This window comes from Rhinatrema bivittatum, chromosome 3, assembly GCF_901001135.1.
Source record: "Rhinatrema bivittatum chromosome 3, aRhiBiv1.1, whole genome shotgun sequence".
NCBI classification, from domain to species: domain Eukaryota; kingdom Metazoa; phylum Chordata; class Amphibia; order Gymnophiona; family Rhinatrematidae; genus Rhinatrema; species Rhinatrema bivittatum.
The window spans coordinates 54,528,217-54,555,062 of record NC_042617.1 but is presented as its reverse complement, the minus strand read 5'-3'; the positions used below and the strand labels follow the sequence as shown (position 1 = coordinate 54,555,062).

At 42.1% G+C, this 26,846-nt stretch overlaps 1 protein-coding gene across 3 annotated transcripts in view; it reads right to left on the bottom strand.

The window, feature by feature from the left end:
• LPGAT1 (lysophosphatidylglycerol acyltransferase 1) overlaps positions 1–26,846 on the bottom strand; it is a 254,068-nt gene that overhangs the window by 66,352 nt on the left and 160,870 nt on the right. For all 3 annotated transcript variants that reach the window (XM_029593253.1, XM_029593256.1, XM_029593254.1), the window contains exon 6: positions 26,293–26,419. In XM_029593253.1, the coding sequence (XP_029449113.1) occupies positions 26,293–26,419 (127 nt within the window). The remainder of the gene's footprint in view (positions 1–26,292; positions 26,420–26,846) is intronic.

Genomic DNA, 26,846 nt, shown 5'->3' with positions numbered 1-26,846 from the left:
AGCACAGAGGCTCTCCTACTCTCCCTCACAGACACCCTACTCATTGGCCTGGACCAGGGACACAATTTTCTCATTGCTTTCCTAGATATCTCAGCTGCCTTTGACACGATAAGCCACAATCTCCTCATCTCCAGCCTCGTAAACATAGGTATCTCCGACACCACCCTCCTATGGTTCAAATCCTACCTGGCTAACAGATGCTTCTCCGTGAAACTAGGCAGCTCAGAGTCTTCTAAGCTCTCTCTCACACAAGGAGTACCACAAGGCTCCTCCCTCTCCTCAACCCTCTTTAACATCTATCTCCTACCTCTCTGTCATCTCCTCTCAGACCTTGGGCTTAAATTCTACATCTATGCTGATGATGTCCAGATTATCATTCCCCTCCATGAAACTATCTCCGCCACCCTTAGCTTTTGGGAGGAATGCCTATCTTCCATCAACTCTCTACTCACATCCCTTCAACTCGCACTCAATGCCTCAAAAACCAAGCTCCTCCTCATCCACAACCATCAAATCTTCAAGCTCCTCCCCCCCAACGACCCCAAGACCCTCTCCTTAACCTCACAGCCCGCCGTCCGAAACCTCGGTGTCCTCATCGACCCTCTTCTGAACCTAAAAAATCACATCAGCTCTGTCCTTAAAGGCGATTTCTACAAACTTAACATCATCAAAAAACTCAAGCCCCTACTTCACACACACGACCTCAGAACAGTCATCCAAGCCACCCTCTCATCCAAGCTGGACTACTGCAACTCCCTCTACCTTGGACTCCCCTACTCCACTATCAAACCCCTCCAGATACTTCAAAACGCCACGGCAAGACTCCTTAGCAACACACGTAAAACAGACCATATAACCCCAGTCCTTAAGGATCTGCATTGGCTACCTATCTCTTTCCGTATCCTCTTCAAATCCCTAACCATTATACACAAATCTATTTACAAGAACAATCCCTCATGGCTCAGCGAACCTCTCCAACTCTCACAATCTGCCCGCCCTACCAGAGCAAACCTTGCATGCACCCTTCAGGTTCCATCCCTCAAGAGGGCCCGCCTCTCGGCAACCAGGGAACGTGCCCTATCCATTGCCGGTCCAACACAATGGAACGCCATGCCATCCCACCTCCGTCTGGAGCCCTGCCCCCTGAAATTCAGAAAGATGCTCAAAACATGGCTCTTCCACCAGGCCTTCCCAGACTAGCTGCTCCCTCCTCCCAACCCCTCGCCCCTCCATTGTAATTATGTAAATATGTTCACCTCATGACCATGATTAATGATTGTAAATATGTTCATCTCTCTTTCCCCATTCCCTTTGCTTGACTTTTTAGGCTCTCATGAGCCCTTTCTCTCATGCTCATATCCTCTCCCTGTTCTATATAATTTCAACCTTTCGTTACAATGTAAACCGATATGATGTGTATTTTAATGTCGGTATAGAAAAGATGTTAAATAAATAAATAAATAAAACTAATCCTCAGGTTTTAAGAACTAGATTGCGTACCCAATTCTCATGTTCATTCAATCAGAAAGAAAAGCACTGATTGTGAAATGCTGCATTCAGTATTGACATTCTTTTAAAGATCTCAGGTAGTTCGTAATAGATAAAGTTTCACAGCACCTGAGAGGAAGAAATAGGAATCAGAATTTATACGTGTTAGAACAAAAATGGATTTTCAGATTGGAAACTGAAGAACCTTGGGGCTTGAACAACATCGAGTGGAGCACATTGGTTTGATAAAACATAGTTCGGGGAAATGAGAACAAGTTTTAGACTAGATGCAGCAGTTTCATTCAGGAGTAATAAATGCATATTTTGTAATTTGTTGGAACATTAATAAAAAGGTCTTAGTAAATGAATGAGTACATTAGACCAATTAATTACAAATGCAAGTAGATACATCAATACTATTGAGCACGACAGCAATTTACAGGCTAGAGTGACTAATTTCTGCTAAGAGGGATTTGATTGGTGCATTTAAATTTCTCGCGAGAATAAAAAACGCAGAGGTATGCCGCAATCGTTTGGTGCCAGAATAGCTACAAGGAATATGTTGGAAAGTTTACTTGAATCCAGATGGCATATGCAAGTGTTTATTTTGAAAAAGTAATAGTAACTAGAAATTAGAAGCTGACAAAAAGTATTATTTTAGCAGAAAATATTTCAAACCCTGACGCTGCTGTTTTGGCAAAACATTGGCAATATCAGCGTTTATATTAAAACATTCAGAAATGCAGCAATCTGGTGTCAGCAGTCGCAAAGAGACTGTGCTACCGAAAGCTTTAAAAAAACACATAGGCACGATAAGAAAGACATTGGGCACGTTTATATATTCACAATTGATCAATCATATTAGAAGAAAAAAAGAAAAAGTTATATGAATAAAGAAAGAGGTTTTTAGAACCAGTCATTAAAACTTCTGAGTTCAGATCCAACCTGATGGCGTTTCTTCTTAGTGCTGAGGTACTTTCCTCTTATAACAAAATTAGTTGAGGATTGCATACATAGTAATCACAGGAGTTTACTCGGTGTGTATAATTCTGGAGACCACGTCTTCAAAAGGATATAAACAGGTAGGAGCCAGTACAGAGGGTGGCTACTAAAATGGTCAGTGGTCTTCATTCTAAAACACATGGGGACAGACTTAAAGAACTGAACCTTTCTACCCTAGAGGAAAAGTGAGATAGAGGAGTTATGCTAGAGACATTTAAATACCTCCAAGCTTACCTTGCACAGAAGGCAGGTCTCTTTCAACAGAAAGGAGGCTCTAGAATGAGAAGTCATGGGATAAGGGTGAAGGGGAGCAGACTCAGAAATAATCTAAAGAAATATTTCTTTACCAAGAGGGTACTGGATACATGGAACAGCATCCCCATGAATTCAAGAGAGCTTGGGATAAATGCAAGGGATCTCTGAAGGAGTGATAGGGATTATAAGGCTGAATTAGTTGGTGTGGATGGACAGACTAAATAGGTTGTATGGCCTTTTTTTTCCCATCACACTTCCATATTTCTAATCTTCTAGACAGTCCTGGCAATTGTGTGATATTTAATTTATGAACCGTCACAATTGCTGACCTGCGTAACAAATTGGCTTTAAAGTAAATGATTGCTTGCTCCTACCCAATTCTCTAGTACATTCTTGAACATATTATATGGATTGATTGGTTGGTTCCCTTTATTTCCTTATCATCAGATTAGTTCTGAAATTTCTAAGAAATTGCACATCCTTTCCCTCATTTACAGTAGACAGGTAGCACTGATCGTGTTGAATGTTCTTATATATCTGATTACTTTGGGAATGCAGTCGTATAAGAGAGTTTCTTTTATTGGAGTTATAATAAAATCTGATAAATAATTTAAAAAAATACTCAATCCAACAAGTGAATTAAAAACAGACAAACTAATTAGCCAGTAAGACCTAAAATTAATTTACCACACACATTAACTTGACTTACTTGGTTTCAAATAGAAACAGCCATGTCGTCAACTTTTTCCTAAAAGTTAGGTAATTGAATTCTAATCGAATGTGAAGAGATAACTTGTTTCAAAGCTGAGCCACTGCAACAGAGAACAGTGCTCCATAGCCTAGATCTCGTAACAAATTTACTGGAGGTAACTGCTAACAAAGCAGTCTGTGAGGATCGTTCATTCTTTACCTTGTGAATACTAGTGTAGTTTGTTCCTTAAAATAGGGGACCACTTTCATGCATCACTTTCACAACCGTTGTCAAATTCTTGAAATGACCTCATGAAATCACAGGAAGTCAACGCAACCAGCATAGCAACAGTCTTGCAGATGTCCTACATGAGCATCCCCAGATTAATCTGGCTGCCACAGTCTGTACCTACCTGAAACCTCCATGGCAGCCTCTCTGGGAGATCTATTTATAAACCATTGCAGCTTTCCAAAATGCAGCAAAAAATATGCTTGAATTAGCACCCAAAAAGATTTTCTAACTAAGAAAGGGTGCAAATGCTATACAAAGCATAACTTTAAATAAGCTGTTTGAACTACATGGGATATCCAACCCGCCAAAGATGTTGCTGAATCAAATCTGAGTGCCCCCCCCCCCCCCCCCCCCCATCCATCCATCTTACTGATTTCAATGTCCTTCGTTTCCAGCAAAGGATCAATATTCTAGCCATAAGAATCTGTTTTAGATTAATTGAGAACCATCTTACCCTCCAATAATCAACTGGAGATAGAAAGCATGGCCTCTTTAACATGTAATAAATTGCCACAGAATTGGTCCCCTAAGGGCAAATAATCTGTATGTCATCTATATTTATCTATCCATCTAATCCAGGTAGTCCCAGGCTCCAGATAAACCTACCAAGGTGCTGCCTATGCATATACTGAATAGAGCTGGAGACTATGAACCCTGCAGGACCCCACACATTCTGAAATTACCAGATCAGAGATTACTTCTTTTACGGATACCTTCCTGTCTTACAGAAAAGAACACATCAATTTTAACACTTCTTCCCATCCACAGCTTCTGACAGCATTGTAAAAGAATATCAAAATCAACCCACTCAAACACTGCAGACATGTCCAGCAATACTAAAAGGGCCTGTTTGCCTTTATCTGTCAAGCACAGTTGATCATCTTGAGCTGCCAATAACAGCCAGCATGGAAACCTGTTTGGCAGATATCCAAACTATTATTATCCTCAAGCCACGCAGGGATTTGAGTCCAAAACCCCCTCTCAGCCAATCTGGTCAAAAATAGGACAGAGGCAATTGGTCAGTAATTAGAGCATTGGGATGCATCCAAATTTGGCTTTGTCAAAATAGAAATAATTATAAGAGTGCTTCCAAGATTTTGTTACTAAACCCTCTTGCAAGGTCAGTTAACCATATACTGAATCATCCCTAGTCCATCTTTAGGAAGAATTTTTAACAAGAAGGCCAGAAAGGGATTTAACATGCAAGTGGTTCTACAATTGTTAAGCATTAATAAGAACATGCCATACTGGGTCAGACCAAGGGTCCATCAAGCCCAGCATCCTGTTTCCAACAGTGGCCAATCCAGGCCATAAGAACTTGGCAAGTACCCAAAAACTAAGTCTATTTCATGTTACCGTTGCTAATAATAGCAGTGGCTATTCTCTAAGTCAACTTAATTAATAGCAGGCAATGGACTTCTCCTCCAAGAACTTATCCAATCCTTTTTTAAACACAGCTATACTAACTGCATTAACCACATCCTCTGGCAACAAATTCCAGAGTTTAATTGTGCGTTGAGTGAAAAATAACTTTCTCCGATTAGTTTTAAATGTGCCCCATGCTAACTTCATGGAGTGCCCCCTAGTCTTTCTATTATCTGAAAGACTAAATAACCAATTCATATCTAACCGTTCTAGACTGCTCATGATTTTAAACACCTCTATCATATCCCCCCCTCAGCCGTCTCTTCTCCAAGCTGAAAAGTCCTAACCTCTTTAGTCTTTCCTCATAGGGGAGCTGTTCCATTCCCCTTATCATTTTGGTAGCCCTGCTCTGAACCTTCTCCATCGCAATTATATCTTTTTTGAGATGCGGCAACCAGAATTGTACACAGAATTCAAGGTGCCCACCTCGATCTCATCCAACAATCCACCTTCACGCAACCCCATGTCTGTCCTCTCTCCCCTTTAATGGTTTGCAAAGGGAAGATGAAAGATACAGTGAGCGGAACAAAACTAAAAGACGTTAATGAAAATTTACTTGGTTTCCAAGGCTTTTTAACTGTATTTCTGAACCTATCCTAAATTATCACCTAAGCAAAAGCAAAGAGTTTCTTGAACAGCAGCTATTGGGAAGGTTTTACAAAAAAAGATTAGTTCCAAGTCTGCACTGCTTCCCCAGCCCCTACCCCAATGAAAATACTACGATATTTTCATTGTTAAATCTAGAGACATCTTTGTTGGAAGTGATATGGAGGATGGCAAGAGTAATATCTTTAAAAAAGGAGATCAAAATTACTGTGAAAATTATAAAGACATCAGCTAATACAGGTTACAAAAAGATATAAAATGTTGTGATATATTAGAAAAATAAAATGACTTTAGATGTGGATGCTCGTTCATAGACAATGTTTTTACACTCAAACAGAGAAAAGAAGAACATTTAATCTGGAAACACATTTATCCTTGACTGATTTTGGAAAAAGCATTTGACAGGGCTGACCATAATTGGAGATGAGAGGATTGTCTTAGCACTTACCAAATGCCATCCAAAGTCTATGAGATAAAACACAAGTATCTGTTGATGACAAGAAACTTTCAAAACTGACTAAAATAAATCTAGGAGAAAGGCAAGGATGTTGCTCATCACCAACACTGTTTAATATCTATATTGATGACCTTGTTAGAAAGTGGAAGAATTTAATTGATGCTGGAATTTCATTAAACCTGAAATCTAATCTATAAATAGAATACATTTTGCTGATAACTAAGTCATATTGCATTAAACTAAAAGTGAGCTTCAGAAAATGTATCAACTACATCAACTCTAAGAATTCTGATCTCAAAATATCTTTAAAGAAAGACAACAGTATTTAAAGGAATCAGCAAATTAGGACTCATTGTCACTGACAACAAGGTTCTTGAACATTTCACATTTTAATTACCTTAGTTGTGACATTATCACAGATTGACTGAAATCAATGTAAACATTGTATTATATCAGGGGTCCCCAAATCCAGTCCTTGAGGGCTGCAAACCAGTTTACGTTTCAGCATTTACAATGATTATGCATGACATATACTTGCAAGCAATGCCTCCAGTGTATACAAATATGTATCAAGCATATTCACTGTGGATATCCTGTAAAGCAGGCAGGCTGGCAATCCTCAAGGACTGGATTTAGGGACTATGTATTCAAAGCCTAGTCCATATTGAGAGTGTTGGGTTTTCTGTTTCTAACGGCTAAATTTATTCCTCTATCAGATAAGCCCAACAAACCCTGAAGCACCAAAGTAATCAACCACTCAGGGTGTAGAGGAGAGCATCTGTGTCACGGAAGAGGTCGGAGATTCCCCCGATCTTAATGGTGCTCCCATTCCAATTTGATTTGGGGTTTTACCCTTTTAAAAATTTTTTCACCAAACTGCTCTACCTACAGACACCTCTAACCTGGGCTTTCCAGGAAGAAAGGCTGAACATCAATCTGCTAGAGCTACAGGCAGTTTTGAATACTGCTTGGAGTTGTCTCCCCTCTCCCGCTCCACAATCCTGTCAAAACACTGCTAGGAGAACAGAAGGGAGCTGTAAGTCTGCAGCAGCACAGTGCAGTATAGGCTCTGAAAAGACTGCTGTTTGGCATCAAGTGTGTACTTGTGTGACAAGGAGAACCTGCTTGTCTTCACAGAAAAAAAAAAAACACTTTACAGTTACCAAGCAAGAAACTACTAAATCAAAAAGTAAACATGAGGCCAATATTCAAAAGCATTTAGCCAGATAACTTATCTGAGCAAATATCAACTTTGCAAGTGTAAGCTGTACTCTGACAACAATGTTGGAAACATATACTTCCGGCGCTGGTGTCTCGGCAACGCTGCCAGCTCCTGAGAGCAGTACAAACGTACCACGATTCTGGTGGCAGCAAAGCGGTTTGGTTTAGGTGCTGGGTGGGTGGGAGAGTGATGTAGAGGAGGGGGCCAGTGCAATCTTATTTTGTCAAACTGGAGAGGGATGGGGGAGGGGCCGGTAAGAAGACCCACACCATTTCTATTTTTTTGCTTGGAGGAGTTTGCGGATGATAGGGGAGCTCAGGCCAGAGGAGCTCATTTTTCAGATTTTGCACGGACCTGGTGAAGAGAGCATAGCCCCAGGGAACACTATTCACAAATTATTAAATTAATCTACATTTGGTACAGATTTTGTTTCTTGCATACTAGCTCATTTTTCCATTTGGCCTTTCACTGATTTTATGTTGTAGTTTTATTTTAGCAATGAGAATTTAGAGTTTAGTTGTTTTGTAGTGTCTTGATCTGTTTGTTTTAATATTTATTACGTATGTTATATTGTAAATCACATACAAGGGATGCCCCACTATAGCGCAGTATATAAGAAATTTACATACAGAATATAACTGCAGATCAGGACTGCAAGGTCCATGTAGTCTGCCTGAATTACTTCCTATTGCAATAAGTCCAGGCTTTCTCCTGCACTTCTTCACAGCGCAGCATCCTGGGTGATTATCCCAGGTTTTCTTAAATTTGGTTAGCGGTTTTGCCTCCTTCACTTCCAGTGATAGGCTGTTCCATAGCCATTCATTACCAGAATGTTTGCGGCAGGGAGCCGTACTTTAAAACATTCAAAACACAGTTAAAGGCTGTTATTCTTTGAAGCACTTTACCTTCAGCAGCTGGTTTCTGAGTCAGATGTAAACTGCCTTTTGTAAATTTAAGCTTTAAGAATGAGTGCAACGAGTACAAATGTGAGGTGATGCATGTTGTAGTGAAGTATTGTATTGTTAAATTATTTTAGGCATATGTTTGTTTTATTGTAAATACGAATGGATTGGTGGCCTATAAAGGTTTTAAAATAAATTACATTTTTCTGTGAAATAATATTTTCAGAATATATTCCCATAATGCCTCATATCCTGACCTCTTGGTTTGCTTCCTAGCCATTATTTATGCCTTGAGGTACACTAATCATATACCCTCTTCTCTCCTCTTCTCTAATAGGGATGGATGTCTTTTTAGGAACCAGGTCATTTTTTCTGCTCTCCCCTCCGACTGATCTTATTTTTTCGCTCTCTACTTCCACTCCTGGCACCCTTCCCTCCCCCTTCCTCTCACCTCTAGGCATATCTTTTCTTTTTTTTATATTTACTATTTTATTGGAAAAACACGATAAAACACAATAGTCATGTAACAACATTGAATGATCATATAGCAAGAACAAATGGTATGAACATATTCAAGAATCAAGTAGTCTACCAGAATAAAAACCTTTTATCACATCAGATATTGTGTCTTGATTTTGTTTCCCTTCAACCCCCGAAGACCCTCCCACCCTTCGTCACCCTGTCCCCCCCCACCTTCCGTAGTCCCCCTAGCAAGTTGTATCTGAGTTGGTGAATAATTGTCGTAAAATCCCACTCACAAGGTGGTTATGAGCACTCGAGGGCTACATCCGTAACCTTCCAGGCATACCCGCACTAGGTGTTATCTTTCCATAAACAATAATTATTCCAAATGCTATGAAACTTCCTGATTATGGGCGGTAAATTTTGCGAATCTATATATTTTCCCCATCTTATGCTGGATTTCAGCAATAGTGGAAGTGCCGGGTGACTTCCAGTTCCCAGGGAATGCCGTTCTAGTGGCTGTAAAAATATAATTAACCAACCTATTTTCATAGACCCTATGTGGAAACAGGGGGACTCCTAATAAGACATGTTGTGGATGAATGGACCCAACACTTGGAAATAATTGACTGATCCATGTTGTAATGTCTGCCCAAAGCTTCTGTATCTTAGGGCAGGTCCACCACATATGAAAATATGTCCCAGTCATCTGACAGCCTCTCCAACACTGAACAGAAATAATAGGATTCATTCTATGAATTTTCTATCATAGAGGCTGCAATAAGACACTTGCCTAAAGATTTAAAGATTTCCTCCCAATCTCGTTGCGAGAAGGTGGTAGCAAGATCAAGCTCCCATGCTACCAAATGATTAGGCTTTGTGGGCATTTTCTGCCCCAACTGAGAGTATACCAACGATAGCAATTTGGCAGCTTGATCGGCCTTCATGCATAAAGTTTCAAAATCAGACCTCCCTTGCTGTAAATGTCCCGCAAGCATAGCAGTGTTCGCATAGTCTAGCTACTTCCAAGGATATAGCCAGACAAACCGTAGGCTTTAAAATCCAGTTAATATGACTGCTTTGAATAGAGACATCTACTATTAAATCACTACTAGCTCTCAGGGAAGGCTTGGCTATTCACCCAAGCCTTCCCTGAGAGCTAAGACCTGATGAAGCGATAGACGGTATCTATCCCACTGTACATATGTTTTTGAGTTTGTACTTTGTTGCAGTTAATCGTGTTTATGATTGTCTCCCTGTAAGTTCTTTGTCAACCTGTTCCAATGTATTCCGCCCCTGAGGCGACAGTTCAGTTCCATGTAAACCGGTGCGATATGTATCGTATACAGGAACATCGGTATATAAAAATTAAAAATAAATAAATAAAATAAATAGTGTCTTAATTGAAGGTACGGGAATATATCATGGCCAGAAAGAAAGTATTTCAATTTCAGATCCTGAAAAGAAACTAAATCCTGTCGTCCCCACACGTGAGCCCAAGTTTGGATACCCTTGATTTCCATATCTGAAAGGCCTTGGTAGCATGGCCTGGTATTAAAATCAGAGTTCACATACAAATACGTGTTGAGGTGATATCCTCGCGTTCCCAAGAGAAGAGAACCCTTGCTAGACCAAGTATCAAGTAAACTATAGAGGGAGGCAGTAAATCTTTAGGTTGGATGCGCCACATTTTCTTAGGCTGCCATAATAAACTAGAGAGTGGCACATCTTCCATCAATTGTTGACTAAAATATACCCACAATTTGGAGTTAGACTACCTGTGCCAGTCTACTAAGGTTTTAAATTGAGCTGCCAGGAGATACCATTCCAGGATAGGGACACTAAGACCTCCCTGATGCAGAGATTGATACATGATCCGTCCTGCAATTCGGGGTCGTTTACCCCCCCCCCCCTCCCAAATATAAGACATAATTCTCATCTACCATTGAGCCTGCCATTGCCAAGGAATTGGGATAGGCAGAGTTTGGAAGAGATACAGCAGTTTGGGCAGAACTGTCATTTTGACAGTGGCTAACTGGCCCAACCAGGATATCCTATACCTATTCCATTCCTCAAGATCTTGGGATATTTTGGTCCACAAGGGGATGTAATTTAATTGAAGTAGATCCTGAGTGGCGCTCAAGTAGACCCTTAAATATTTAACTTTCTTGGGTGCCTATTTAAATCGAAACTAGGATTTGAGAAGGGACTCCTCCCAAGGGTCAGTACTGATGTTAAGAATTTCGGACTTGTCCCAGTTAATCTGGAAGCCAGATATCAGACTAAAATCTTCCAGAGCTTGAGTTAGTTTAGGCAGTGACGTTTTTGGCTCAGTAAGGACTATCATAAAATCATCTGCGAATAATGACAACGTCGATGAAAACTGTCCCAACTCTAACCCCCGTATATCTGGGTCGGATCGTACATTGATGGCAAAAGGTTCTAAGAAGATGGCAAATAGGAGTGGTGACAAGGGGCATCCCCCAGGCACGTCTTTTCTAAGCAGCCTGGCACAGGGGCCAAGGCAGCAGTGTCTCTCCCCAGACTTGAGACCAATCAGCAGCACTTCTGCTGGCAGAGTGCAGGAGTAGCCTAGTGGTTAGAGCAGGGAACTATGACCCAAGCAAACCAGGGTTCAAATCCCACTGTCACTCCTTGTGACCTTGGGCAAGTCACTTTACCCTCCATTGCCTCAAGTACAAAATTAGATTGTAAGCCCTGTAGGGATAGGGAAATACCTATAGGACCTGAATGTAATCCGCAGAATATATATATATATTAAAAAAAAATGTCCCCCCAGGATATATATGTTAAGATCCTTAAGTTTCATTTCACAGAACTTGTGGTAGCCCTTCCCCAAACTGCTTCTACGGTCTATATCCTTTAAAAAGGTAGAGCCCCTAGAATTGGACTCAATATGCCAGATAAGGATTCACTAATGATCAGGAGAGAGGCATCTTTGTCCTTTCTCTACCGGTTATATCCAGTCTAGCACTCCACTGACATTGGCCACTGGCTTGTCACACTTTTGCTCCCTTATGATCATCAGATATTAGTATCTGACTGTGTAGTACTCAAACAATGCAAAGTATGATTACTTTTATTGCTTTAGCATTTGATATTATTTGGGGGCGGGGGTGTTCTGGTACTATTTTGTGTGTTGATTTGAAATGTTATATTTTATATATTTTGACTTCATTTTGTTGGGTTTGTGGCATGATGTGGACCCTTGGTCGAAGTGGCGATGACTCCTCCCATGGGGAGGGGCCCTGTGGGGAACCACAACGATAGGCTAGACTCAATAGCAAGTGGACACAGAGGAAAAGAAGCTTTATTATACTGCTGTAAGGAAGATGATACTTGTCGAGGAACGGACAGCGCTGTAGTCCAACGATATCACAGTAAGGCTCCAGATAGTCTTAGAACAATGTAGATGATCTCACCCAGATGTAGAGAAGGTCTGGTGATACTCCGCAGCGCAGAATAGGCTGTGAACCTGAAGGGTGAAGCGAAAAGAGCCTTGGAGCGTGGTAGTACTCACAGGATAGCAGTGATGATAGCTTCATTCGGTAGTCGAGTGAAGAGAAGGACCTGTGGTCCGATGTGCAGAATACCCAGAGCAGGATAGGCCCTCGAGGAGCGAGTACCTAGGAGCATTGAGGGTACCTGGAATAAAGCAGACAAGACCCCCGAGGAGCGGGTGTCCTGAAGGTTAGGCCGAATAACCCCGGAGGGTGAGTAGAAGCGAGGGGCCCCCGAGGAGCGGGTACCCAGAGCTTCAGTAGGTAGCGAGGAATCCAAGCAAGCAGCTTAGAAGCGATCAGAGTAGCAAAACCAAAGTCCTTGCTAACGCGTTGTATTGGAGTGGAGAGAAGGTTTAAATACCCGGAGGTACTGACATCATGTGGTGGGGCCGCCCCCGAGGTTCCCGCCATGACTTGTTTAAGAACGTGGGCAGCGTGCGCGCCCTAGGAGGCCTCAGGAAGAAGCATGGCAGACGGGGATGCCCATACTGGCTTGGAGATGCTGAGGTGTTCGGCAAACAGCTGCGGAGGCAGCTATCCTTCCAAAGAAGGAGGAGAAAGGCAAAAGAGAGATGAGGCAGAGCGGTCTCAGCCGTCTGCGACCGACGGACACAACACATATGTATTATGTTGATACAGATTTTTGCCATTTTGTCAATTTTTATGTTGTTTTATATTGTTCACTGTCTTGAGCTGTTGTTAGATAGGCAACATAAAATATGAGTAATAAATAAATGAAAATAGAATAAAACAACTCATTTTAGAAAGAATATAGCATAATATGAACCAATGGGAAAGCAAAGAAGGAAAAAATAGAATAAAAAATGAGGACATTGTAGATATTTATACTTCTTGTGGAAAGTAATGGAGAAAATGTACAAGAACTACAGAGAACTGAGATGCTGTCACCTGATATTTTAGGAGGGTGTCAATATCAAATATTGGTCTTGTTTAAATCTATAAAATAGTTATAGTTTGTAAAATAAAGGAAGACAAACCCCAAACTTGCAGAGAACATAATATAACAGTTGCATTATATGTTTGTGTTGGTCCCCAAAAAGGCTGCAATTTCCATATTCCATTCCAATGAGACTCACCTGTACTGTAGCAAGGCAAAGTGGCAGCTTTCCGCTGAATAAATCTTCTGGGTTATAATAACTTTTCCTAGTTGCTAAATTTAGCCCAGCTAATGACAGAGTATAACGTGTACAAATATAGTTTATCCAGTTCAAACAAAAATTATAAATTGATCAAAGTCAAGGCCTCTTTCGGTCCATAGGGAAATACAGCTTCCTTCTACAGGGAGACGAAAGCCCTCTACTTCTGTTGGAGGACTCTTCTCTTCATCAGGACATATCATGGAATGCAAGTTGCATATTTAGTGCAGGTCCTAAAAGCTTTGGCTGACTTTAAAAGTAGGTCATAAATTTACTGCAATAGTTGCACAACCAGAGCTGGGAAAACTCGTAATGGAGAAATTACTTAGCTGATAATTTTGTTTTCCATAGTGTAGACAGATGGACTCAGGACCAGTGAGTTTATGCTCTCCTGCCAGCAGATGGAGACGGAACAAGCTGACATCACAGTATATATAACCCTGCAGTGACCCCCCCAGCTTGCCAGTATTCTCTGTCTCCAGCAGATGGTGGATGTGCATCTCCCTATGGGGATTTGCTTTGAGCTTTTTGAAAGGAGAAATTTGAAATTCTAAATTCAGGAACATAAAGCCTCGCTCTCCTGTGGTGATACCTAAAGGTTCCTCCCCCAGTTGAGAATTCCTGAGGCGATTTCCATGGTCCTTCAGAGGTGTGCCTTGGTCCATTAGCTGGGTTTCCCAGCGTGGACTTAGCCGCTAGTTCAGCTGAAAGGTAGTGGGTGCAGGAGGCCGAACGCAACAGTGATGAGAGATAACCTCTCCCCCGCAGCTGGAAACCATCTCTATATTCAGCCAGTAAGCGCTGAGCTCAGGTAAGGTTTAAAATGACATTTTCACAATCTTACCCCTACATTCATCATTCTGCTATATTTATTTATTTATTCATCATTCTGCCGCACACTATCACCCCCATAGCTCCACGGGAAAAGGTGTAGTTATTTCCCGTGGTGCTGCCAGCGATAATATGAAAAGCACTATTGCCTGCAGCACTGCAGGGAGATAACTCTGCCCAAACCCCGTCCACACTCCTCCCCTTTCCCTAATTAGAATAATACCGCATGCGATACCGGCACATTACAGAATCAAGAATGACCCTGTCAGTGCACTATGAATTGCTTCTGAGACCTATGGCGTTCTGTAGGTGAGAAAAGCAGCTGAGGCTCTCTACACTTATCCACTAATAGAAGAAATAAGGATGAAAAAGCTTTTTCTTGGCAAATATGGAGCTTAATTTAATTGTTTTCTCTACAAGTCTCTATAATTTTTATGTTGAGATAATAAAATGTATCTCAAGATAACTGCTACATGAGTTTTTCCGTTTCCTTGCCCATCTACATATTGGGCCGGATTTTAAAAGGGTTACGCGCTTTTTGCAAGCCCCGGGACGCGTGTAAGTCCCGGGGCTCGCATAAAGGGGCGTGGACGATCTGGGGCGGGGTCAGGCTCCCGGCACAGTGGTCATATTTGCTGCTGTGCCGGGGATTGTGTGCTGGCAGTCGGCCGGCAGGCGCAAAAGGTAAAACAACAATTGTTTTGGGGGGGGGAGGGGGGTAGAGTAAGGCTGGGGGGGGGAAGGTTAGGGGAAGGGGTGGGAAGGTCAGATTAATGTTTTTATGAAACTGTTACCGTACCTTGATGGCACCTGTTTAAGTTTATATAATTTAAAACATTTAGCAACATTAATTTATGTGCCTTATTGTGAACCGTTGTGACGGTACCTAGCTTAACGACAGGTATAGAAAAGACTTTAAATAAATAAATAAATAAATAAATAAATAAATAAATAAATAAATAAGGGAAGTTCCCTCTCAGTCTGCTCTGATTTTGGAGCGGCCTGGGAGGGAACAGGAGAAGGCAGCGTGGCTCGGCGTGCGCAAGGTGCACAATTGTGCACCCCCTTGCGCGCAACGACCCCTGATTTTATAATTTGCGCACACAAGTTAGAAAATCAGGTGTACATGTGCGCGCGCTACCCAGCGCACCACCTTTTAAAATCTACCCCATATTATTTACCTCCCCACTTCCAGTCATACCTGACGGGACTTAAGCTGTCTTGAAAGTTTAAGTACAACAGAAATTTTGGATATTTTTTATGCTATTCTAATAAAAGGCAAAAAGTGCACTATTAATATAAATACTCTAACGGTACATAACTATTTTATTAGCAAGGTAATTCACCTTTTCTGTGTGATCACAATCTGGTTTAACCTGTGTAATTCACTTTTACACTCTTTGCTTTGGAAAAATAGAAGAGCTATTTTTATGTTTTTATTTCTTCTTCCTAAATTTCTCTGTGACCCTACAAGAGGGTCACCCAAGGAGAAAGCATTCTGGAATGTTTTGCTGACTGGACTAAATAGCCACTAACAGAGCTGTCGAGAAAGAAAAATGAATAAAACAACAAAAGAAAAGGTGGTAACAAGGGCTGTGTATGCATCAGCTAGTTTTATCCTCAAAGGGAACCTTGGCCTTTATGGTAAACTTTACATACGAAGAAAAGCTGCCTTGCAAATTCTAATGTTTGTAATATCTCACATCTTCTCTTTCAGGACATTTTTTTTTTTTTTTTTAACAAAGCTTACAGATTTTTGCAGAGCTGGACAACACTGAATTCTGTGATGAAGTATTATCAACAGACTTCCCTATTGCATATGGGTTCTATGAGGTTAAATGAGCACAAAAAGACGTACTAATCTTCTAAGTTAACAGTATCGAGTGCATTTTAAAGTTAGAACATGTGTAAATCTGTTAACTTCAGAGGGGTTGTGATTGTGCTTTGTCACAAAATTCAGAGGAAGAGCATGCAGAAATGTAAGAACAGTGATACCTAACTTTTGGGCCGATGCAAAAAAGGTTGTGCTGAAAGCGGGCGCTGTGTGTTTAGCACCCGCTTCCATAACGTACCCCCAGGCACCTCTCCTGGGGTCGTGATGTAATATTTAAATTAGGGCTCACACTTTTGAGGAGGCGCTAGTGGTGATTGTGCACCCCTAGCGCCTCTTTGACAGCGTGAGCCGGAGAGAGGTCCGCTGTCTGTGGTTGTCCGCTGGTTAAGAAAACGAGCGCTGAATTTATCAGTGTCCTGTTTTCCTAACCAGCGCACATGCAGGGGTTAGGAAAATGGACACTGATAAATTCAGCATTCATTCTCCGAACCTGACTATGGGCACCAGAAGGAATTAATAAATCAATATTAAAGTGTCGGGCACTTAATATTAATTTATTCACTCCTTCACTTATTGCCGATTGGTTGTTTCACTGATATGTGACAGTAAAAGGACCAATTGGCAATAAGTGAAGGAGTGAATAAATTAATATTAAGTGCCCGACACTTTAATATTGATTTATACACTCCTTCTGGTGCCCATAGTCAGGTTCGGAAAATGGACGCTGAATTTATCAGCATCCATTTTCCTAACCCCTGCCAGCACATTTTTTAAACTTTTTAAATTATTTTTTTAAAGAGTTGTTCCTCCTACTTAATATCCCAACGATATTAAGAAGGAGGCAGTACAGAAAAGCAGTTATCCTGCTCTGGGCAGGTGTTAATTTCTGATTGCTAAAATGTGCATCCTATACGCACATTTTTTTTTTGCATAGGGAGTGAATAGCTAATAGCGCTCATCACATGCATTTGCATGTGATGAGCGCTATTAGTTTCACTCCGCGTTGGACATGTGTTGTAGAGGCGCCAATCGCCTTATTGCATAAGGGGATTAGTTAGCACCTATACAACCCGCATCCAACTGCGGGTTATACAGTGCGCTGGGCTACGCGCACTGTATTACATCGGCCCCTTTGGTAGAAACTAAAAAAAAACCAAAAAACTTTAGAAAAAAGAGACGGGTCAGAATAACAAATTCTAGAATAAAATATTCTGGGAGGCAACATTTCTAAATTCTGTATATGAAGTTCCCCATAAAGTTTTAGATTTCTTTTAATTTAAGTAAAAGTTGAGCTACAAACTGAAAAAGCAGCAGTTGAATTTCTGAGAGTCATCTCGAAGAAACCTGATGGGCTGAATATCCTCACAGGTATAACCATTAGACTGCCATCTCAAAGGGAAGGCGGTAGGATATGTATACGAAAGAAGCCAGCCAAAGGACAGTATGCAAAGGCAAGGTTCTATCAATCAGGGACTTAAATTCACCAGACGTTGTTTGGAGAATGTCAGCTACATGATCAACTAGGAGTGGGGGGACCCAGAATCTTCCCAAAAGTCACTTCTGAAGCAAGTAATTGAGGCATCAACCCATGGCGAGGCAACACTGAATCTGGTACTAACAATTGGAGAATTCACAGAGGTTATGGTATAGGAGAAACTGTGATTCTGTGATTACAACCCTGAGTGTTCCAACGAAAATACGGAATCAGAACCAACTACGTTAAAAGAGAGATCCTAGACTTCAGAAGGACTAACTTTAAGGAAAGGAATGATTATATTAATAAACTCGTCAGGAGTTGGGGGATCTAAGACGTGTAGAGCAACTATGCACAGGAATAGAAAAATATTCTGCAATGGCAACTGTATCAAGCACGAGAACAGAGGCCATAATGGTTCACCAAAGAAAGAGAAAAAGTGCAAAAACATTTCAAGAAACAAAATAGACAGGAGGAGGAGGAGGCAGGCGAAGTTACCAGGAAAACAAAGGGCAGTTAGACTAACAATAGCTCCAATTAGTAAACACAGGGGATAAAAGGATTTAGATATACAAGTGAAAAAAGGGAGACTGAAAGAAGAATGAGAATTAAGGAGGGAAGGTGGGAATTTTCAGACCGTTCACTTTGTGACAAAGCAAAAGTACGTGCACTTAGGGGTAGATTTTCAAAGGCCCGGCCACGCACGTAAAAGCCCCAGGATGCGCGTAAGTCCCAGGGCTGAAGAAAAGGGGCAGGGCAGAGCTCGAGGCCCCCGGCACAGCGGCCATTTGCTGCTATGCCGGAGGATTGCATGCCGGCATGCTGCCAGCGCGTGCAACCTACGCCTGCTTTGAGCAGGCGCAAGTGGTAAATTAAAACATTTTTGGGGGGAGGGGGGTAGGAAGAATAGATTAGGGGGTAGGGAAGTTCCCTCCCAGGCTGGTCCTAAATTGGAGCAGCCTGGGAGGGAATGGGGGAAGCGTTGGCGTGCGCAAGTTGCACAATTGTGCACCCCCCCATTGCACACGCCGACCCTCGATTTTATAACACGTGCGCAACCTTTTAAAATCTACCCTTTATTCTTTGTTAGGTAGATTTTCTACCAAATATGACAAGACAATCTCTACACAAGCTATTTTCAGACCCCACCCAAAACATACCCCTAGTTCTGCCTCCCCTAAGCATGGCTTCCAGTAAACATGGTGGTGAAGACCACATACTTTTAGCTATACTGAAGCTTTGAGAACTGTTGTCTCCAAAGCTTTAAGGAAGAGACGTATCAAAAGAAAGCAGCCATCTTAAATATTTTTGCTGGGTCCTCACACTAAACGAGAGGGTAATGGACCAAAGCCAAAAGTCAAGGGCATAAAGGTTTGTGGGTAAAACACGTTACCTATTGCTGAGGAGGCAGGATTTAAGATCCTGACACAAAAATCAACATGGCTGTGGGACCTAATCAGCAGGGTGCTAGTGGATGGATTTCAGTAGGGCGAGATGAGACATCAGTTGGGCAACAGGGCTGAGTGGTGGTCAGCAGTTTCCACGCTAAGGAAGGGAGAGTGCCCAACCAGGGTGCCATAAAGTCAGTGGTAGGCCCAGTCCTCTTTAATGCCTTTATAGGTAACACTGTGAAAGAGGAAGAAGGGAACGTGTGCCTACTTGCAGATGATATGGAAACATGTAGTAGTAGATATGCCAAAGGGAGAGAAAGATAAATGATCATTTACACATTGGAAGGATGGTAAAGGGTTTGGTAACTATGCTTTAATACAAACAATACAAAATAATCAAGTATATGGGATTCAGAAATCCAAGGGCCAAATACCATTTTAGAGGGGATGACCCAGCAAACACCACAGGAAAGAGATCTAGGGTGCCACATGACCCATGACCCCAAGATAATCAAGTGTAACAAAGGAGCTGGGAAAGCTAAGAGTATTTGTAGATGCATTGCAAAGATTCTTCAGGTATGTACACTCCCATGCATTTGAAAATGTAAGCCCACAATTTCAAATATTCAGAAAGTTAAATTATGTTTAATATACCTCTAGACAAATTTGCAGCAAAATTGTAACTTATTTTTTTTGTGTTATACATATTTTACAAATTACAAGTATACATCTTGAATCGCACATCTTGAATCGCAAATTCTAGTGTAATAATATCTTAATTGCCAAAAAAAAAAATCTTATGGTCCCATTAAAAAAAAAAAAGAAAAACCATTTGAACACAATTAATGCTGGCGTTACTGCACAACATCCAGTATTTACATAATACACTGAAGCCTCCACCAAAAAACAGAAAACAGACTAGTAGTACTATGAACATTTCCTCCAATTAGCAGAGAAGGGGCCAGGAGGATATTCTATTTGACAAGATAGCGAATTTACCAAACAAAAAAGTATTCCAGAAAATTTACTGCAATGCTTAATAAGGGATCATACATTGGCATGGAATTTCAATTTGAAAACAGCTCCAAAACCCTATGCACGTTAACCAGCTCCAATCCCATCTCCAGAAAATTCTTACATCTTGCTTGGATTAGTTACTAACATCAAAACATGACAGCCAATAAACAAAATGGGCCGGATTTTAAATGCCCTGCACGCGTAAATCCGGCCGGATTTATGCGCGCAGGGCCCTCGTGCACTGGCGCACCTATTTTGCATAGGCCGCCGGCGTGCGCAGAGCCCCGGGACGCGTGTAAGTCCCGGGGCTTCGTAAAAGGGGCGTGTCGGGGGTATGTCGGGGGCGGGCCCGGGGGCGTGGCACCGGCCCAGGGGCGTGGTCGAGGCCTTCGGACCAGCCCCTGGGTTGGGTGATGGCGCGCCAGCAGCCCGCTGGCGCGTGCAGATTTATGTCTGCTTTCAGCAGGCATAAATCTGCCAACAAAGGTAAGGGGGGGTTTACATAGGGCCAGGGGGTGGGTTAGGTAGGGGAAGGGAGGGGAAGGGAGGGGAAGGTGGGGGGAGGGCGAAAGAAAGTTCCCTCCGAGGCCGTTCCGAAATCGGAGCGGCCTCGGAGGGAACAGGCAGCGCGCGCTGGGCTCGGCGCATGCAGGTTGCACAAATGTGCACCCCCTTGCGCGCGCCGACCCCGGATTTTATAGGCTACGCGCGTATCTTATAAAATCCAGCATACTTTTGTTCGCGCCTGGTGCGCGTACAAAAGTACGCGCGCGCGCAAAATTATAAAATCTACCCCACTGTGTATTAACAAAATATCCTTTCAGAACTCAGTCCCTATCAGGTTCTACTAGGAAGAACACCATCAAAGGGCCTTTAGAGTCAATGTCTTCCATTTCACATCACTCCCAAATCAATTTAGTTAGCTTAGTTTATTCATTTTCATTAATTGCCTTTCTTAATTCAGAAAATCAAAGTGATGTACAATAAAAGTACATTTCAAACAAAAAATGTGTTAGGTTCAGGCTAACACTCCCTTCCCCCCTCAGGCCTTTTGCATCTCGCTGTAGGAAGATAATGGGTTTTAGATACCGGTAGAATGGCTTCTACCGATTATTTCCTTAAAGTGTCCTGAGGCAATAATTTGGACAATCTGGGGAAACTGATCAAGGAAAAATTGGAAAATATGGAGAATTACACCAGTAGAAACAGTTTGATACACAGGACTAATGCAACAATGAAAGCCCTGGAAGTCCCCACCTTAACTTGCAGGCCATCCACCCTGAAAGTAAAATCCTGTAGTCTCAAATCACGAAGAGTGTCGCTAGTTGCTGATTCTATAAATCTCAAATCTGTCAGTCTATTCTAGTGGAAAAACAACGTTGCAGCTTGCTCAAAGCCAACCACATCTCCTCAAGCATGATGGTCTGGAGTCTCATCAGGACGCTCTTCTGCTGCTGCTGCTGACCCATCTGTGGCCCTGCTGGGCCAGCTCCTACATTACCACCCTGCAAAGTAATCTGCTGAGCAGACAAAGTCTGGAAGCCTAAAGCTGAGGCTGTCTGGTCTTCCCTGCTGGCAGTCCCAGTTCGTTCAGTGTCTCCCGTCCATAGCCTAATGGCTTGCAGCTCCTGCTGTTGTCAGTACTTTATGAAGAGGAAGATCCAAAGTGCTCAGCAGTGCAGGAGGATTTCGAAGTCCCAGGCTCAGACAGACTTCTGAGTCTAAGTTACTCAGCTCAAAAAATGGACTCACTGTGCCGTACAGCAAGCAATGCACAAAGTAAACCTGTGGCAGGGGAGCGGAAGGAATAGCTTGTGATTTGCCTTTATGTTTGCCCACAGATCACTCCAAAATGGACACAACAAGTAAGCTTGAAGGCAGATCTCTGCCACCCCTTTATTGTTAGTTTTAATTTGCAAGCAGAGAGACAACAGCAGATCCAAGGGCAATTCCTCTTTCATGTATAATACTGAGAGCAAACGGTCTTGCTTAATTGCCATGATACGACTGTATATGACAGCACTATCTGATGGGTTTTTGCATAAAACCTATCAGATTAAATGACAGTTTGGCACCGGGCTTGCTGGAAGAGAGGCTACCATTGTTGTGGCCCCGGCTGGCAGCCAAGCCAGCCAAGAAAGGCGGCTGCTGATGTGGCCAGGCGGCAGCTACCTGGCATCAGGCCACATGAGACAGGCTGCTGCTGGTGCAGCACAGTCCCTTGCCATCAGCAAGAGGCTGTGGAGGTCTGGGACTGCCTTCTGCTGCCAGGAAGAGATACCGCTAGGGCTGCCATGGAGAAGAGGAGCCATGTTGTGGCCAGCAGGGCTGATATGAGGGAGAGGTGGAAGAGAAGAGGAGACTGGAGGGAGGAAGAAAAAAGGGAAGAAGCCATAATGAGGCTGCTGGAGAAGAGGGGAAAAAGACTGGGGGGAGAGAGGTGGAAGGAGGAAGACATGGAGAATGGTGCTGGTTGGGAAGTAAAGAAAACAAACAAAAAAAAAAAGAATTGAGCAAATGAGGAAAAGACAAGCCTGGCACGCAGAGTTGCACACTAGTGCTGGCAACTCATGCTAGCACAGCGTCTGTCATTGGTAACAGGTTTTTTTGGTGGAAGTCTTGAGGCTCTGCTAAGGCACTTTCATTTTTCTACAACAGCACTCTGGGGAGGGGGGGGGGGAGAATTGTCAGCATAAATCTCCAAATTAAACCCTATGCACGTTAACCAGCCAATGAGATTTCAGAAAAAGAGTCTAAGACATTCTTTATCCCCCCCAAAATATTAATGAACCATTTTTCTATCCTCTGAGATCATGACCCATAACTACAACCCCACCGCTGCCCCTGCGCAACAAACTCTCTACAGCATTTGATTGGGACCCGAATACATCAGGTTTCTTTGGTTTAGCTCATATCTAGTTCTGATGAATGAATTGCCCTTATCACACAGTTAACTATTCCTACATTTCCTCCCCAGAACCTCACCTTGGGTGATCAATAACACTTAATCCCAAAGAACTGTGGCTCTAAATCCAGAAAGAAAACAGATACTCTTTGTTCCCTGCGACAAATAAACCTCAACCTGATTTACAATAAATTAATAAATCAATCACCATTAGTACATCTTATTGTTTGTCTCTTTTCCAGCGGCTCGATTGGTTAATATCACTTTTATGATCCCGACGTCTCCACCACATACAAAAGTAGCTTTACAATTCAATAAGAGATGATATGGCAATAAAGTATTTTAGATATCATCACAAATGCTGGTAATGAAATGATTATCTGAAAATTGAATAGCACATCTTCCAGCCCAGTGTAATTGTACTTTTCAAGAAACAACCCTGACTGATGGAACAATCAGTTTCTACAGACAAGATAAACAAAAGGCAACTGCCTGTGGAAAAAATGTCAGATCTTATGCCAATATGGAGCAGAGTCAAATATTTACCCAGCAGCACACATGCAGCCCGCTCTCTTGCACTGCGTTAATAATGTCCTGCTGGCCGAGTTGAATGTTGACCGCATCTGTCTCAGCTGAAAACATTTACAAGGAATAAATGAGGGCCTTTATCTTCTTCCCAGTGCTGCTCTGGAGTTGGAAGACTCTAAAGATGTCTTTGTTATTTTATAAAGGGAAGCTTTTTTTTTTTTTTTTTTTTATTAAGGGTGTTTTTCTAGCATTTGAATTAGGAAAAATAGACAGTTTCTTTGCATGTCTAACATTCGTATGCAGACCAGGAAATTAGATCTTTTTAAGTGAGGAGGCAACGAACAACTTCTAGGGAAAGAAATGAGATATTAAAAATCTCATTCTTGTTCGGTCTGTGGTCTGTTCCAAACTGCTGTTGAGTTACCACGTGAGCGCTATTTGGCAGGACCACAGACTCCTTTTTTTTGCCAAAATTCTGTGTCCTTTCCCAAAGGCTCCTCCTCCTCCACAACAATCTCGCACCCCCCCCCCCCAGAATTTCAAGGTAAACTGTACCTCCAACTCTCTCATTAAATGACCTTCTGAAGAGCGTTCAATACGGACATGCGCGCTGCCTCCACTCTAAACCAAAAGAGCTAATAAGGCACAAACACAAGGCATAAACGCTCCCGGATTTATTTTAACAGCATGATCTTCCCTAATCACGTCTCGCCTGGACCTAATGCTTAATCTCGGTTACAGACTAGGAACTCCTAGAACTGAAGGTTTCTTGGATCCCCTACCTTTTGAGGAAATTTATTTTGGGACCAAATACTTACTCTAATAATTATTCAATTTCATAACTCTAGGCATAAAGTTATGGGAGCAATCTTTGTATGTACCAAAAACTCAGGGTAAGCACATAACAACTGGTGCTTGCTGTCGAAACCTTCACAACAACCAAAAAGCAATAAGCAATACTACGCCACTGTTATCAAAAGACAAGGCCTAAGCCAGTCACAATTTATTTTCCTTTAATGACCACACAAAATCAAGCTTACCCATAAGTTGCCACTCACAAGCCAATCTAACAAAGCCAGACTCTTCAATCCATGTCCACTTTACAATATGTAAAACCAGGGAGGTCAATCTTCCAAAGGCATTATCCAGCTAAATGCTGACTTTTCAAAATCTTGGGCAGTCCTAAAAAACCCAAGGGGCTGAGCTGCCCCCAGCCCTCTGCCGATGCCAGCTTTACAGTAACTAAAGTGGGACCAGCCCCCCACCCCCCATCTAAAATACGTGGCAGCAGCCCCCACTCCCCGTCTGCAAAAAGAACCATCATATTCGTACCCCCCCAACTGGACCAGCAGAAGTGTCTGAAATGCAGAGCAGGAGAAGGAAAGGCTCTGAACTGGGACAGCTCCAAGCACTTACGTATTCGTTTATTCACTCCATGGCTGGCCATGAATCCCCATTCAGACTGGTACTCCTCCTGCTCTGAATTTCAAACACCTCTAAGGGTCCTAGTTGGGGGTAAAGTGTAGGAGGTTGGGGGAGGGGATCCCCTCTTCCTGCTTTTATTGCTTTTTTTTTGGGATGGGCCTGGAAGGCTACCCGGGGGGGGGGGGGGGGGGGGGGGGGGCTGCTGCTTGACTTATTGTAAAGCTGGGATTGGGAGGGGCCTGGGGCTGCAGCCACTTTACTTATATTAAATGGGGGATTGGGAGGCTGCTGGACACTAGTACCTTTCTTTTTTTAAATAATCAATATTCAGCAAGCCAACCAGCTGCAAACTTACTTGGGGTAATTTTAGCCCAGAATAGTCAGTGGGAGGCTTGTCCCACTGACTATCTGGCTAAAGGTAGCCAGGTAGCTTTCTCCGGATAACTCTGTTACTGGCCGACTTACATGGACCAAAGTATGTCCAACACATTCCATATCAAGAGGCCTACAGGAGCGTAATTTCATTTGAGAATGATGGAAAAATCCACGTCACTTTCTGAACCCAAGAAGCTCCTCTCCAATCATTGCCCCTTCAACACAAAAGAAGTGATAGTGAAAATAAAGAACATTTCAAAAACTGCCTGAAATACTTAAGCATTGCGAGATGTGGGGGTGGGGAGGAGTAAAAACAAGCAAACATCCCTAGTTTTTTAATGCAAAAAGTGCAACACTGGCAGAGGTCAAGAGGTTTTTCTGATGATGAAAGATGTTCTGATGATAATACACATGACCGCATGATGCATGTCTCCGTTAAAGCTGCTTATGATCAAATTAACCAGGTTTTTAGGTCAAATATATGGAAATATATACCATGAATATGCACTGCAGACAGCTTAAAAACCAGATGTGACTGGCATTCAATAACTGGATTTGGGCACCACTACTATGGTGTAATATCTACCCACCTTGGGATTCTGATGGTAGAAAGCCTTCTGCCTCATACATCCCAATTTACCAGATGTGTGCCAATATCTCTTACCAGCTCACATGCTGTTGTGCCTCACTGCTTAATAAACCACTGTTTGCAATGAGTGTGCAGCAGAATTCTGCTGGCTGCTGCCTGAACCATTTTACTCATCATTTCAGAGACTGTCTCTTTACAACAATACAACATTTTGTACTACATTTCAGTCAGTCATTTCATATACTTAACGAGTTTTACAGTAAAGCTTTCACAGTCTGTAAAGAAAAAAGTTCCAAACGGGAGAACACCCACAGGATTAAGGCTGAAAAACGATGGTAACACATCCACATCGTCTGCTATTACTCTGCAATGCCAGAGCTCTCAGTAACATTCTCTCATCACTTTACAATTACATGCATGGCTATAAAGTTCAGATCCTACCTATAGTATACATGTGTGACTGTCGGTTTTTTATAGCCAAGGATCCAAGTTTGGATGTCCATAGGATCAGCTCTGGGATACCCGATGGTTGTATCTATCACCCACTGAAGACCTTTTGATTTGCTTTCTATAAATAAAAGAAAATAAAAGAATGAGTTAACCACAGACTTAATGAGCTATCTCTGTCATTGACTTAAAGCACACTGTAAAAAACAGAAACTGGAACACTATACAAAATCAAAAACATTATTCCAAAAAGATGAAATTTGTATAAAATTAATGAATATATAAAAACTGACTCTTTATTATAATTATACAATAAAAATACAATTGTATTTGCTTGCTACCGCGGCGTGATAAAGTGCCAAAGTGCCTCTACAAAAAGTTTTTAATAATTGAAGGTCCTTGTAGTAATCCTCTAAAGATGAAAAGTTGCTTAGGTAAAGATCATTTAAATTGTTCCTTGGAATAACTGCTCCAATGGGAGTCAAAATGACTTAAGGTATTCACAACTAAGCACACCCCAACAAAAGGTCTTTAGATGTTTCGCTAGA